We start from the raw sequence: 16,600 nt of genomic DNA, 5'->3' as shown, positions 1-16,600 counted from the left end.
TAGCTGTTGTGAAAGAGAAACATTGAATATTTTTCAAGAAACTCAAGGGAGTGTCTGAACACGCAGGGAAGAGGCTTAGGAAGAGGAAGAGTACAAATAGCAAAAGAGACAAAAAAGAAAAGTTGCATGGCAGCTGAAATAAGAATTAGAAAAGTGCAATCATAAGAAAGAAAGAGAAGAAAAACTGGCAGTGTAGAGGAATACCAGAGTTTCATTCATAAAGGGTAGAGAAAGTACAGCAACAAGAATGAAAAAATTAATTGGACCAGCCTCCTTCAGCAAAACACACAGCCTGAAAGCACCAGTTAAAACGACCAGGAAAGATATTTTAAAAGGAACTGTATTTCTACATGTTGAAAAAATGCAAATGAAGAATAGAGCTCACTTGCAGATAATCTCTGTATTTCAGATATGAAACAAGTTGTTTTCGAACTCAGAAAGGGACACACTTAGCTGCATGGTAATACCACGTGTAGTACTGCAGGCTTACAGCTAGGAATTCCTACACCTTGGAAATATGGAGTAACACCTTAGAAATACAGAGTAATTTACACAGTGAAAAGCATGTAATTTTTACTTGTCACTTACTTTGAAAAACATGGTTGAAATTATTGCACACAAACAGTTTGAAATAAATTCAAAGATTAGAGAGTGAACATTATGTATCACATTCCAGCAGTAAGAAATTGTGGGGGTTTTACAGGGCACCTTGCAAGGAGGTAAAACATAACATGTACATCACTGTAAACACTTAATTCTGTGGTTACACCACCCATTACAGTAATTCATAATCACCAGCAGGACCAGAAGTATAAAAGTCATGCTTGTGGCCAAGTACAAAAAATTTAACCAAGTACAGTTGTCCTACCTGAACGTTTCCTCTTGGAGTTGTTCTAGTTGTGTCTGCAGCTGTAAGTGCCTTCGACCTGCAGGACTGTTGGGATCTTCAATAGAATCTGATTGATTTAAACGTTCCATCAAAATCTGGTTCTCAGCAAGCAAGCTGCTCTTCTCCTCCTGGAGGGCTGCAACCTGTTGTAATAAAGGCATAATCTGGAATAACGGAGCTGTGCAGATACAGAAAGCAATTTTTTCATGTGCATAATAAACCCACAAATGAAAACACACAGGCTTCAATAATCACATTTCACAAGGCTATACTGTAACATTAGCAAGTATTCAATTGCTATGTAACGTAAGCAACATACTGCAACATTAGGGGCATATTCACCACGCAGAAAACGTAACTATTCTTAAATGTATTCTGCACAAGCCTTCTAAAGGAAAAGCTTTAGTTATCATAGAAGATAACTTCATTTTAACAAAGTCTGCAAACTTCCCTAATGAACAACTAAAATTATCCCTCCACAATAAACCTTTTAAAACTGATTTCCACAAGAAATAATGCTTATCAATCACACAGAATATCAAAGTCTGGATATCCAAGGGATGGCTGTACCCCTCCTGGATTTTATTTTATTCCAGTGGCCAATTGCAAGTAGATCTGAAACAGGAACACAGTCCTAACGATGACAATTTCTGCCAAAGTTCTAAAAGCAGGCAGTAGTGCAAAGAGCCCTAAGTGCTGCAACTCAAACAACAGCTAAAGCATAGGTTCATATATTATTAAATAGTACAGAAATAACACATAGGGGGAGGAGGGGAAAAGAGGGAATGTGACTATCTCAACAGAATGAAATCCTTCAGTAAGAGCGTGAATCAACAAATAACACCAAAATCAACCATGACATAGAAATCAGCTTTAACACTTCGAATAGTTACTAAACTGCTTGACAAAAGCCTGAATTATACTCCAAAGCAGCACTGCAATGGCAATGCCTTTTGGGGCTCCCACTTTACAATCCTAATGTCTTCCAGATGAAGTACACTTGATTTACAGTAAGGCTTTGTCAAATTCCATACACAGCTGAGAGACTATAGTAACTTCCAACTGGGATTTAACTCTTAACTGAAACTGTTAGAGCAGCATAACCTCTGTTAGTTCTCTAATGCCAGGGTTGGACCACACAGTTCAACTTAACCTGAATGAGAAAACATTTTGTCAGTATGAATCATCTTAGCATGAGCAATACTGCATCAATAAGAAAACAATGAAATCCACTCTTACAGCCAAAGAAAAGCAAAATAATGACTGTGCAATTTCTGAATATCTTTTAAAAACTATATTTGCACACTATACTTCTTGTTTACAACTGCCTAAAAATCAACACATATCTTTCACACTTGAAAATTATGAAGTACAATACAGCAAACTTACCTGCATATCTAACTCATGACATCTCTGGGCAATTTCTTCTTTTGTTGCTAGTGCTTCATTTAATTCTTCTGTAGTTTTCTTCAGCTACCATAAACAATAAACATTTATAGCTTCATTACTCTCTGTGAAATGTCTAAAAATATTCCGAACAACATGACCCTAAAATTATTTTTACATTTAGGTAATGTACTAAATTTTGGAAAACTGAGGCAATTCCACTCTTACAAAAAACCCAGAGAAGCGGATATGAGTACTGTTTAGTTTGTGTGACAGTAAAAAGCAAATATAACTAAAAGCAGTATTTGGTCTTACAAAAATATATTAGAATTATCATATATATTCTATCAATTGAGTCAAAAAGTCCTGAAGAACTTGGGTCTGAAGAACTCATCAACTCTGTACAGTGGAAAAACTGTCAATACCACTTTTCTTTATGGATGCAAAGAGTGTGTAATTTCAGTTCTCAATCTGCTTCTCAAATACAGAAAGAACTGAAAGGTGGAATAGAGGGAACAGACAATTAGGGTAAAATCTCTCTAGTCTTAACTGCACAACAGGAATACAACTAACATGGTGAGGGAGAAGCCTACCCTTTTCAAAAAGAGCACTCTATCTTGTGGGAAATACTCAGATACTTCCCTTCAGAGGCTTTATGTTCAAATATATGTATCTTGCAACATTGCATATGAAGGAAATTAACATTAAAAAATACAGGTACAAGAAGAGTGGTCTGAGAGGAAAGGTGCGTACATATTACATCTTTAGAAATATAGCTATGTATTATATATATGACGAATCTCAAACAGGCTTTCTCAAGCATTATCTTTGTGTCTTATTTTTTCAAGTTTATTTCTCAAGGGCCTGCTGACATACAAAAATTAATTCCATCTGACAGAACGTAGATACTTCTGCAGAGAATGCATGACAGAAGAACACAGGGGACACCATTGTACTAACTTCTTGACTGGAGGAAAACTGAGGATGTAGGACAGTGTTACCATGAGATTATGCTAGTAAAAAAAAAATTTGGTTTTGCATACCCTTTAAATATATCAGACAGGAAAGGGTTCTCTTTGAAAACTTCTCATATATTTTTCCCAGGAATCCTTTAAGGATTTTTGAATCACATTTATGTTGGTTTTTTTTTAAACTGATACTGGAAGTAGGAACTGTCAAAAAACGTTTTATTCAATTACTACACATTTTTTTATTCCTTCTCAGTACCAAAAGATTTGCACCAGTCTGCAGTTTTGCTATACTGTATCATACAGCTAAACTTGTTTTCCAAACCAAGTTTTTCTTTACTTTAAAAACAAAAAAAAAAAATCCCAAACCCAAAACAAACAAGAAAAAAACAACCAAAAAGGAAGACTTGAAAAACTGAAATTAAGTTTTCCACTTCTTATTTGAGTTTCCCATAAAAACCTTTCATGATTAAAGCAAAAAAAGACAGACTTAAAGCAAAATGATTGGCCACTGATGTACTACGACTGAAGGAAAATAAATATCCAGTCTTAAATACCTGTCGATCAAGGTCAACGTAAGCATCATTTCCAACAGAGACTGGAGACTCTTTACTCATCAACTGCAATTAGATTACAGTAGATTAGAAAAAGCAAGGATTTAATTTTATATTAAAAGCTAAGCTTCAGTGAAATACCAAGCTGATTTTAACTTTTGGGAGCTTCATTCTGACTTCTTTGGAAGTTTTAAACTTCATTCTTATACATTCAGAAAAAATTACAGAAAGAAATATTCAGAAATTATTGTATTTAAAACACTATAAAATACATTTTAAATCAGCTCACTCTCTTCTGAAAATAAGCATTCCTTATCGATGATGAAACGCATCGTGCACTCTGCTAAGTATTTTACTGAAGTGGCATTGGAACAAAGGTATCTATCAATACACCATGCAAGACTTGCCTGCAGTTGTTCTCTGACAGTGGTTTTAATTTTTTGATCACCTGCAAATTCACATCAATTTGTTTATTTAACTAAAGCTGAGGACATACCTATCTCAGCTAATTACGCAAAATAAAGATAATCAAAATCCCTGGAGCTGCCCATAATTTTAAACAAAAAAATTTCTATTGAGATTATTCCTGAAATGAATACGACAATTCCTTGTATAATAATCTATTTTACTGCAGGAATAGCTGGTTGTGGTTTGAGTCTGGAAAATATTTGCCGTCATGACTTTTTCTTTTTTTAAAAAAAAAGTTTAATAAAAAAAATCATGTCCTCCAAATTGACTGATGTGCTTACTCAAAGATAAAAAGCTGGTAAGAAATTAAGTTTTCCTGCAGTAACTCACTGATAAGATACACAGGTATTAAAAGTTAAAACAAATGTAACAGAAGTTGTAGCCCAAAGACCTTCTCCTACCCACTGCCAGCAAACATATTAAGGTAAAGCTATTTTTGAAAGCTGAAAGACACAAAAAGGAACAATTTTCTAAATAAGAAATACGTTGTAAATAACTGAAAAGGCAGCATTACAGATCACACTCATGGTTTCTGTCACCCTGTCCAAACATAAAATATTTCACGAGTTCCAGACGATATGACTCATGGAAGTTAGAATCAAAAAGGTCCTGTCGTAATCAAAGCAGGAAAAGATTTCTTTCCTAAGGCCTTCTGTCAAGTCTGGTGACTCTCTTCAGAGACAGGGCTTCCTTTACTCATTCCAAAAAACAGGACTTTTGCAGTACTTCTTATTGGCAAAGTTACGCAGATATACAGCACAGAGCTTTAATTTCCCCATCCTTTTTGTTTATATCACTGTGTACAAGAGAAAAATCTGTTTCACATTTACACCATTCCAATATTTATACTATTACATTTCTCTCCTTTTCCTCATCTTCTTAATTGTGATTTAGTGGTGTACCACGTGCTTAAATTCATTTATCTGTCCTCAACAGCTCTCCTCAGTCCCTGTCAAGCTTCTCGCTAATTGATAAATTTCTTCCATTTTGTCTATAACTTTACAATGACAGACTACCCTGAAATGAAGCATTCCAGGAAGCCCAGATTCTTGGAAGCAGTATTTAGAAAGTCCCTATCCTCAGATATGTCCCCTGAAAAAATGAAGTCACATGTCTTTTTCACTACTATATAGTGGCATTACAAAATAGTTCCTAATGTAGGGCAAAATGTTTTCTTAAGATAATTCTCATTTTGCCATTCAAAACAAGAATTTCCAGTCCCTCTCTGTTCTATGTTGTTTATATGCTCTTCAATTACTCAAGGTGGCTGACACACAAGCAGGCTGTGCTGCCATCCAACGAGATCTGGACAGGCTGGAGAGCTGGGCAAAGGGAACCTCAGGGAGTTCAGAGTGGATAAGTGTAGAGTCCTGCATCTGGGGAGGAATAACACCAGGCACCAGTACAGATTGGAGATCATCCTGCTGGTGAGATCACATCTGGAATACTGTGTCCAGTTTTGGGCTCCCCAGTTCAAAAGAGAGACCAACGGAGAGCTACGAGGATGATTAAGGGACTTGATCATCTCTCCTACAAAGACAGGCTGAGAGAACAGGGGCTGTGTAGTCTTGAAAAGAGAAGGCTCAGAGGGGATCTTATCAATGTACATAAATATCTGAGGAGTGGGTGTCAAGAGGAAGGTGCCAGTCTCTTTTTGGTGGTGCCCAGTAATAGGACAAGGAATAATGGGTATAAGTTAGGACACAGAAAGTTCCACCTCAACGTGAGGAGAAACTTCTCTCCTGTGAGGCTGACGGAGCACTGAACAGGCTGCCCAGAGAGGTTGTGGAGTCTCCTTCTCTGGAGACTTTCAAACCCTGCCTGGATGTGTTCCTGCATGGCCTGTCCTAGGGGATCCTGCTCTGGGAGTAAGGTTGGAGTAGACGATCTCTCGAGGTCCCTTCCAACCCCTAACATTCTATGATTCTATGATTTCATTAGCTACTGTTTAAGTGCTTTTCCAGATGATTAACAGCGGGATCAGTAGTAATCAAACACTGAACTCCTCTCCGTATTCTCTATCCCACAATACTGATCACAAATGCACTTTGGACGCGAAGTTCCACTCATTAAATTTGTACTTTCCAACTGGCAGATCCCAGGCCATACGCAGCCAGCAAGGGTGTATAACAATACGTCTCTGACAGTCACCATCTGTTTCTGGCCAAGCACCCAAGCACAAACTCCTCCTCAGGCATCAAGTTTAACAGGTCTGCCCAAGACTTACTCTAGGAGGACTAGAAAAGGCTGCACAACCCACCAGAGGCCACTGTCGTGCTGCTGTTTTCTGCGGATTGCTGTGAAGGAAGCAGGCCTAGGCCAATAAAGTAATCCCTTTATTCTTCAATGGGTTTTGGCACCTCTCTGAAAACTTCCTACCCTTGAGAACCCTTAGCACAAATGTCCAGAAAAGAGAACATTAGCTGGAGAAGGATTAGGCAGTGCAGACACATGGTGTTGGTGTAGAGTTAAGGTTACATAGAATTTGTGAACTTAACTCCATGGGGTGCATTACTAATACCATGGAAAGTGCATGAGGCACTAAGGGCAAGAGCCACAGACAGACATGCAGCTGACTGACTCAAGGCAACCAAAAGCATCTTGCAATTTTATGGCCTGTGACACGGTGGGGATGAACAAATTACGGGATTGTGCTGTGTCCAGTAGCACGACCAGACGAGGAAGAGGAATGAGGTTGCTAGATTACTCACAATTAGTACAGGAATCCAACTTCTGATCATCAGTTAATAACAAACTGAAGAAGGGGGCGAAGAGGGAGAGGTATCAGCGTGAAGGAGTATCTTCATCTTTTTCCTGTACATCTCCCAACACACTGGAGAGGACACGGTATATGTAACGTCTTGACTGTGCTCGGCTTCTGGATTGCCTCTACCCAGTTCCGCCCTGCCTAATAGCAGACACTTTACTGTAAACAGTACAGGTAATAGGGTAGAACTCTACCAACCTAATCAAACTCCTCTCTCTTTAATAAGATTCCCTGAAACTGCATTTAACCAAATGCAGTGTTTTAGGATAGCATACAGATATGTATGTAAACTCAGAATACACACTATACCTTCTATCCACCTAAAAAATATAAACAGGCTTGCCTAGTTTCTCCTATTCTTCACTTTCTTTCTTGTCAATCATCATTCTCTGATACCACTTAAGTTTAGAGCTTCAAAATGCTCATTTCATCATTTAACTGCTGGATGATACATTAGCCATTTCTCTATGACTTGTTACTAATCTGATGATACTAATAGGCTGATATTAATTTTTTAAGCAAATTTCCTTACTTTGTTCTGCTACATCTCCTTTACTTCCAAGGTCATATTCAGACAAATTCCTGAAACACTGCTGTATCTTCAGTGTTTCACACGCAACCTGCAAATGTGATATTAGACCACATGGTCTTGAAAGGTATGGTACTTCTGAGTTTAGAGTGGCAAAACCTAATTTATTTTTTTCAACTGTCTCAGTCAAGACAAAAGAGAAAAGAAGAAAGTAGCCTGACTCAGGAGGGGAAAAAAAAAAAAAGAAGGAAATGGCATTCACACTCTCCTTCTACAGTTCCTTCTTCAGGAGCAAACTACAGGTGAGTATGACAGTCTGCCTTCACAGTTCTGCAGCACTCCAGTTGGCTTTCAGCTCCAAAGTTACAATTTAGCTTTAGTATTATCACCTATTTTCACATGTGACTTTCATGGATGATGACGTGCATGAATTTTACAAGTGAACTGATTATAAAAAAGGGAAATCCAAAAATTGCCTGAAAAATTAAGCAACTGCAATAAGCCTCTACAGTAGAAAGAAAGTCTGTTTAAGAGCTTCCCACAGTAAGAAACCAAGACACTAGAATTTATTTCCTTGCTCTTTGTCTGGTTTGTTTTGTGTATTTAGAACAAAGACTTGAAGTTGCACAAGTGTTTGTTCATATAATCAAAATGTCATTTAAAATCAATAGATCTTAATCTGTTGTGAAGAGGTCAGCCTGGATTTTAAATTGTACAATAACCTGGACAACATAACAACTTTTGTAATTCCATGTCTAGTTTTATGAAAGGTATTTGTCATTCCCCATTAATCCTTTACATTTATACATTTTCATGCTTGCAGCTTTGGTGCAATGTCTTACAAAATACTTGTAGGTCTGCTAATTTGATATTATTAAAATCTTCACTTTTTAACGGCTTTGCTTGTGAAATGTAAACAAGTTGTGTTGTCATGGATATATCAAGATAGGGAAGGGGTAAAACTATCACTAAAATCTGCATGCATGAATAAACTGAACTACAAATACTTTTTTTTTCCACTACACCGTTTGCATGATTTGGCAAATGCAGCTGCACCACTTAGTTCATGATGTTAAAAGTTCAAAATATTTGCTTTATCTGTAATGCTTCTTCTACACTTGCAAACACTGTACAAGCTCATTTAAGTGCCCATGAAACAATGTCAAAATCCAGCTTCTACATTCAGAAGGTTAGTTTTCTCTGTAAAACATCTTTTTGTTTTCTTGCTTTTTAAGAGTGAAGGTTATGTGTGACAAAGTGTGTATCCTTTAACGGACCTCGACTTTCTTTTTCCTCCAATACTGCTGACAGATCCAAGGAAATACTTTTCTGTAATTTCCTAGCTATTGAAAAACCACTTTTGCTTCAGAAAAGATGAACCTTTAAACAGTCAGGACACAAAACCAGTTTCTACTTCATGGAAGTAACACAGTTTATATTAATCCATACAGAAAGTACTGTGCACCCCAGACAAGTTTTGGCACTACCTCTAGTACTTCACTGCAAAGAGCCTGTTCTGACTCTCAACGTGATTTGCATAGACACATGCTAAATTTAGAGATGTTCTAAATGGCAAAGACAAACAATTTCCCCAGCTACCATTTTCATCAATAATCATAGAATCATAGAATGGCCTGGGCTAGAAGGGACCTTAGAGATCATCTAGACCAACCTCCCTGTCATGGGCAGGGACGTCTCTCAACTAGATCAGGCAACACATGGGGACCGAAAGGGGATCGAACCCGCGACCTTGGTGTTATCAGCACCACGCTCTAATTAATTTGGCTGCTCAAATCAAAGACTTGGGAAAATGACAGCAGAATTTCCAAAGGCTGACAAGAAAGGGAAATGGAATGCATAATACCAAGAATTATTTCTGTAACGAAAGATTTTTGGCCTTTAAAAAAAATCTGCAGATTATGAAATGTAGAGTGTAAGCTTTATTAAGCAATAAATTATAATAACATAACCAGATTACGGTATATATTACAGGACATACAAAACTTAATTCATAACTATATGCAATATTTTAATCATTTTTTTTATAGCTATATCATTCTTGCTCTTCCTCTGCTTGTGCACACGTTGCATCTAGAAATGCACATCTGCAGATTATAATCTAAGAATCTAGGTGATGGTAAACACACCAGGTCAACTTGACAGCACTGAAAAAATAACAGAAAAGCACTGTTCGGTTTATAAAACCTTTATGGAGAATGAGGCATACTTTATTAGTAGTATTTCATTTTAAACATTTAAATAAGTGAAGAAAGAAAATGCTGAAGAGTCACAAGTTAATAAATAATTGGAATTAAAAAAATCAAATTTAAAACAGAAAACGTTCCTTCTGTTTAAAAATCAGCTCCTTCAAGCAAAAACAGAGAAAACAAGGCAGAGGCTTGTTCTGCTGTGCCCCATGAAATATCGTCGTAAGATGATTTACGAAAATTAAAGAAGTAACCAAAACCATTTATATGCGCTCAGCTGAAACAGAAAAATTAATTACCTAATATATCAATAAAACTCACATAGGTGTTTTTACATACCTATCTTGAATAAAGAGTACCCACATGTCAAATGGCTTAAAATGTTTGGATTAGGCGATGTAACTTTTCAAATATGTATACAGCTACTTTCCCAGGCACTTCATTTTCATGTATACTACCTATTGCTTAGTCCAATCAGTTGAATTCTGAGAGCTGTTCCGAGTTAAAGAAATACTGAAACCTCCTTAAATCCAGTGAAGTTTCAGCCCTCCAAAGACACAAACTGCAGGTGCAGCTCCAAACAGGCTCTCTGGAACTAAATGCTTGTTGGAATCTCAGAATATTTCAAATTAGAAGGGACCCATAAATCCAACTCCCTGCTCCTCAAAGGATTACCTAAAATTAAACCATGTAACTAAGAGCATCATACAGACGCTCCTTGAACTCTGACAAGCTTGGTGCCATGATCACTTCCCTGGACAGCCTGTTTCAGTGACCGATCACGTTCTCAGCAAAGAACCTCTTCCTAATGCCCAATCTGAACTACCTCTGACAGAGCTTCATTCCATTTATTTGTGTCCTATCACTTGTCACCAGGGAGAAGAGATAAGCACCTCTGACTCCACTGACCGACTTGAGAAAGTGGTAGACTGCAGTGAAGTCACCCCTCAGCCTTCTCTTCTCCAGGGTGAACAAATTAAGTGACCTCATCTGCTTCTCGTAAGTCTTGCCCTCAACACCCTTCACCATGGCGACACACTCTTAATAGTCTGATGTTCGTATACTGAGTGGCCCAAAACTACACACAGTACTCAAGGTGGGGCTGCACCAGTGCAATGTGGAATGGGACAAAGACCTTCCTTGATGGGCTAGCTATGCTGTGCTTAATTCACCTGGGACACAGTTGGCTCTTTTGGCTGCCACAGCACACTGTTGACTCATGTATCAACCCAAACCACAGATCTCTTTCTCTGGGGCTGATCACCGGCTTCTCATCTCCCAGTTTGTGTATATAACCAGAATTATCCCACCCCAGGTGGAGAATCCAGCATTTGCTCTTGATAAATTTCATACAGCTGGTGATTGCCCAGCTCTTAAGTCTATCTAGATCTCCCTATCAGGCCACTCACAGCTTCTCCTAGTTTAGTATCACTGGCAAACTTGATTTATGTACATTCAATTCTTGCATCCAGATCATTCATAAAAACATTAAAGAACACTAGCCCTAAAACTGACCCCTGGGAAACCCCACTGGCAACTGACCACCAGCTTGTTGTAGGCCCATTTACTACAACTTTCTGAGCCCAACCCATCAGTAAATTGCCCATCTAATGTATAATGGACTGGTACAAATGTATGCTGGACATTTTGTCCAGAAGGATAATGTGACAGACAGTATCAAAAGATTTGCCATAATACAAAAAGCCTACAGGCTTCCTTTGGTCAACTAGATGGGAGACCTCATCATAAAAGGAAATTAAGTTAACTAACTTAGCAGGACCTTCCCCTTGCGAACCCATGCTGCCTAAGACCAATGACTGCATTATCTCTCAAATGTTCTTCAGTAACTTCCAGAATATCTTCTCCATGATTTTGCCAGGCACTGAAGTGAGCCTGACAGGCCTGCCAATTACCAGGGTCTTCCTTCCTTCCCTTTTTGAAAATTGTGACAATCTTTGCCTGCTTCCAGTTAACTGGGACATCTCCAGACTCCTAAGACCGTTAAAAAAACAAGGTCCCCTCAAAGTTTTTGAGACACTTTCTGACCTCTTCTGAACTGCACCAGTACCTGAACAGTAAGCTTTTTGATTCCCTGAGTTTCAAAGATCTGTTTGAAAAGAACAGACCCTCATTCCATACATCCCCACTTCTCTCCATCTCTAAGGGTACAAACACTGAACAAGTTCAAACAAGTTCAGTGCTTACTCATGAAATGGTAAAACTGTGGGCTACTTCACATCTGCTGTATAAACAAATAAAGGAGATTTTCACAAAAATTGAACAGGGTATTTTCAAGAAAAAGCAGGAAGATAAGAGAATGTTTTCTATCTTAAGACAAAGCAGAACAACATGATGCTGAAAGTTGAGATTAATAAAAGAGAACCTTAGAAAAATCCACCAAAACATTGTATTACAGCTGAAAGGAATGCAAAAGTAAAATATTCCAAAACCCAAGCAAACTGGTGCTTGGCATCATTGACTGGAAGATGATTTAGCACAAGGATTTTTTCAGTGGTCATTTCAAAAGGACTCTCTGCAACATTACAGAAAGTAGTCCACAGATAACAGGATATATGACGGCATGGACACAGAATTGGTCAGTGATGATAGAGGATGGGGCCCCTGTAGGCTCACTGACATCCCTTCCTCTATTCAGACATACAGAAAAGTAAAATTGCTCTAGAGCTAAATGTTCATTTAGCTTCTATTGCTCAGGTTCAGAAGAAAGGATTACCAGTGATTTCCTGCTTTCCTTAGTGGTCTGCCCTGCAGCAAACTGCCATATGGGGAGACCAACAGTCACTTCACTTAAAGGCACTTTGGGCTCCTAAGAAGACACATTTCTTGGCTATAGCGGTCACTAACACTGTGATTTAATTTTCACTGTGGTTTTAATTTATTACTGAACAGTACTTATGCAGTATACTAACTTGTAAAAATTATTAGCACAAACACCTTCATTAGCCGATTCATAACACTACAGCTGACAAAAGAATACTCTGATATATATTTCCCTCTCTTTTCACTTCTCCAATTTAAAAAAAATCTTAAAAAACAGATTTAATACAGTTTTGCAATTTCAAGGTACAAATTTTGAAGAAATTCTATAGTATTTGCTTACTCATATAAAAGCAGTCTAGTGCACTTCAGGAGCCACAGGGTAGGAAAGTTAAAGGAAAGGGAATCCATTATCAAAAATATCTAGAAGTTTCAGTCTTCTAGATTTAAAGAAAAGTGGGACATTGAACCAGAGTTCCATGACATAAAGCTAGCTTTCTTGATTTGTTTTTCTAAGGAAAGGATGTTTTTCAATGTAAAATGGCAAAATCTATGCCACTTATTTTGTTTACTTTCAGCTAAGTTTTTCCAAAGTGGAAGAAGCATACTTCTGTAAAATACTGAAAGGCTGAACACACTGTGGGCATCCCACCATACCTCCTGAATGGCTGTCATGACAACATGTTGAACCGATTCTTCCATCATCATTATGGTCTGGATGTACTCTGAAAATAAAGGCATTCTGAAATGTTACTGCTGAAACTCAAGTCACACAGAACATGAGGTCAGAAGCTGAATCCCTCCTGTAAGATGCTTAAGTGCCACAGATGACACTAAAATGCATAATCATCAGCAAATTGAACAAGACTTATCAGACATCTGTTCAGACTTAAATTCGGGCTCACTGAAACTCTGCAACAATGAAAAAAGTACATGATTTTAATTCATTTTTTTCCTTCTTGCATCTCACACTTCTAGAAAAAACTATTTATACTCCTTTTCTCACTTTGTTTCCAAACTATTCAGACTGTATGCACAAGTCCTTTCCACCAGTTTAACAAGGTCCTGTCTTCCTACAGCATCCTCATTTCAAGGCATTTTTGTACCTGTTCTGATTGGTTTCCATTCTGATTTCTTTGCTATATCACAAATAAATAACCTTCACTTTTTAACTTCTCACTTACGTGTAGGTATGAGCTACACAACAGGTACCTTTTAGGATGGTACAGTGGTTAGAAGGACTAATTCTGACATTCAGCTTATATCACAGAGTTTACGGCTTTCCCAGTATCATATGGTTTCCAGTCAGATACGATCATCTTTACATGCAACCTGTATTCTTTTAATGATTTGCCCAAGAGAAAGATGCTGTGAAACAGCTACCTCGAGTCTCACTCACACTACACAAATATTTCAAGCATGTACATTTTTAATGTCCAGACTGAAAGTGTAAGAGAAACACAAGAATAAGATATACTTCTCACTTGAAGATGCCAAATAGTCACCAAAAGGAGGACAATAACTTTACATAAAACAGAGAGGGCAGGAGGCCTAATAAAATAGAGTTATTTATGTACTTACAGAAGAAAATTACCGCTAGTTTAACTAACAGAATAGCCAGAATGCCTCCCAGTTAGGGGAAGAATAAATGTAATTTCAGCAGGGAAAATGAAAGTAAGTCAGACACCTGAGAAAATTGGAAAGGTGGAAACTACCTAGAAAAGCACAGATGCACCATGCAAGAAGAAAACCATAGGTCTGAAACCTTAGTTGATATTTTGTCAGAAAGGAAACCAAAATGAGTTACATCAAGAAGAGACAGATATTTGATGTGACTTTAATGTAAAAACAGCTTTATTTACCCACATACATATTTTATAAATAAGTTTCTATGCTTTCTGTTTTAAGTGTTAAGAATAAATGTCTGTAGTTGCTTTGTTCTCTTAACCTGGCTTCAATTAACAGTAATTTTAATTAACTGGGTAATAATAAGATACCCTGCACCAAAGGCAAGTTTAGAGCATGAGATCTGGGAAGCCTTAACACTTCGTCTCTGTTGTTCATCACATCCTACATGTCACCTGCAGGAAAAATTAATTGGTCCCTAGTTTATGTGTGCAGGTCAGATAGTCGCTGCCATGGGAGTCAAGAGAGACAGAAGTCTCCTTCGGCAACTGCTGAAGTGGGATTCAATCACTTAATAGATGCCTCAAGTGACATTTAGAATGCCCTTAAGGTATCACGGTCAGTCTTCCGCTGCTGACCAAAAGGGCATGGTTGAGAATATTACTTTTTCTGATTTGCCAACCCCATTTAAAAGTCTCAGTAACTACAGAACCCCAAATCACACCAGACATATCTTCAGACTAATCCCAGTCATACTGATGGTTCTCATCCAAGTAGTAAGAGGCTGACCACATTCCTAAACCCACGGGTCACACGGAATAGTGCACTGATGGTTCTCATCCAAGTAGTAAGAGGCTCACCACAGTCCTAAACCCACGGGTCACACGGAATAGTGTAACAATCATGTTTTTTGATTCTTAACTAGCCTGAACTACCTCATAAATGGTTAAAGGGTAGGCCCAGGAACTTTCCTTTGTAGAGAGCCTTTTCAGATTGGCAAACAAAACCAGCACAACTAGTTCTACAGTTTGAGACTGTAACTAGCGAAGTGTCTAACAAAACAACAGTTACTACCTGTAGGACAAAATAATGTCATCACTGAAAAAAATACGTCTCTGACAGCAATCTGAGAAATGTATTTTTCCTCCTAAGCAGTTACACAACAAGATGTATTTTCATCCACTGCCTGGGAGAAGATATGCTTTAAAAAATTAATACCTTGCTTCTGTTCACAATTCACCGCGCATCCCAAAATAAGCTGCAGCATTCTTCCAAGCTCCGCAGCGTCAGCATGCTCTCCGATCAGGTTAACATCAGGAAGGGTGAAGTCATTAATCTGTTGCCCTAGAATCTGCATAAAGACCCAGTACATACGTGTCTGTAACACTATGCATATACATACACATACATTTCAAAATACAAAGATGATTCAGAATCAAGAGCAATTCACTTGTACTTTAACATAGTTATCAATCCATCTTTAAAACAAACTAAAAGGATCTCAGAAGTCTTTTCCAACCTTAATGATTCTATGAGATGCTTAACACCTAACATCCAAATATTAAATCATACAGCGTGACATTACTAATATTCAGGAGAAGAAACTTAGTTTCAAACATAGCAAGATTTTTTTTCTTCAAATAAGAGAGATAAGAAAGGCAGGCTTCTGTTGTGATCAAGAGCACATAGATAATTAAAATAGTTTTTAAAGCATTTAATTAAAAAAACCACGAATGTCTAAACCCACCATATGTGGCATGGAATATTATAAACAAATATCACGTTTCTTACCACTAGAAGGCTAGAAACTGAAATATTTCTCTTACACATGTGTCTAGAAGTGATGGGTAATAAATACAAGACAGCTAAAAAAATGCAATCACCCTCACACCTTTAGAAAATTTAAGGATATTTAGCAAGTCTGAGAGTTAAGAAAGCTAGTTTCATGTAAGTGAATTCGAGGTAGTAGTAGAATACATAATTAAGCAGCCCACATGCAGAAAGAAAAAAAAACAAAACAAAAAACCACCATGTGATTTAACAATTAATGTAATCTGATTTATCATTAAGAAGGATTTACGTGAATGATTGTCAAATTTTGCTAAACTGTTCATAAATACCTTTCAGGGGCATGAAAATATGAATATGAAATTAAACATATCTCTGACATTAATTGCAGATAAAAAGAAACTGTCACTTCTTAAGCAGAGTGCAATAAAGAAACAATGATTATGGAGGGAATCAGTCATTTGTTTGCCAGATGCCCTTTTTTTGTATTAATACTCAAAGAAGCCTCAAATCAAGCAAACAAATTTACAAAAACATTTAACAGATGTATATGAAGAATACATGGAAATCAAGACATTAAAAAGTTTTCCAGGGTTGGTCTTTGTGGAATTGGTGTAGAATTGACTTTGTTCTTGTTTTG

At 37.5% G+C, this 16,600-nt stretch overlaps 1 protein-coding gene across 1 annotated transcript in view; it reads right to left on the bottom strand.

The window, feature by feature from the left end:
- LOC104268012 (protein Hook homolog 3-like) overlaps positions 1 to 15,523 on the bottom strand; it is a gene marked incomplete at its 5' end in the record, with an annotated part of 28,992 nt that extends 13,469 nt beyond the window's left edge. Inside the window, 5 exons of the mRNA XM_009866170.1 lie at positions 869 to 1,032; positions 2,279 to 2,362; positions 3,801 to 3,863; positions 13,204 to 13,271; positions 15,391 to 15,523. Coding sequence (XP_009864472.1) covers positions 869 to 1,032; positions 2,279 to 2,362; positions 3,801 to 3,863; positions 13,204 to 13,271; positions 15,391 to 15,523 — 512 coding nt within the window. The remainder of the gene's footprint in view (positions 1 to 868; positions 1,033 to 2,278; positions 2,363 to 3,800; positions 3,864 to 13,203; positions 13,272 to 15,390) is intronic.
- Positions 15,524 to 16,600: the final 1,077 nt, after the last annotated feature.

This window comes from Apaloderma vittatum, unplaced genomic scaffold, assembly GCF_000703405.1.
Source record: "Apaloderma vittatum isolate BGI_N311 unplaced genomic scaffold, ASM70340v1 scaffold5453, whole genome shotgun sequence".
Classification (NCBI taxonomy): domain Eukaryota; kingdom Metazoa; phylum Chordata; class Aves; order Trogoniformes; family Trogonidae; genus Apaloderma; species Apaloderma vittatum.
This window is presented reverse-complemented; position numbering and strand designations above follow the sequence as displayed.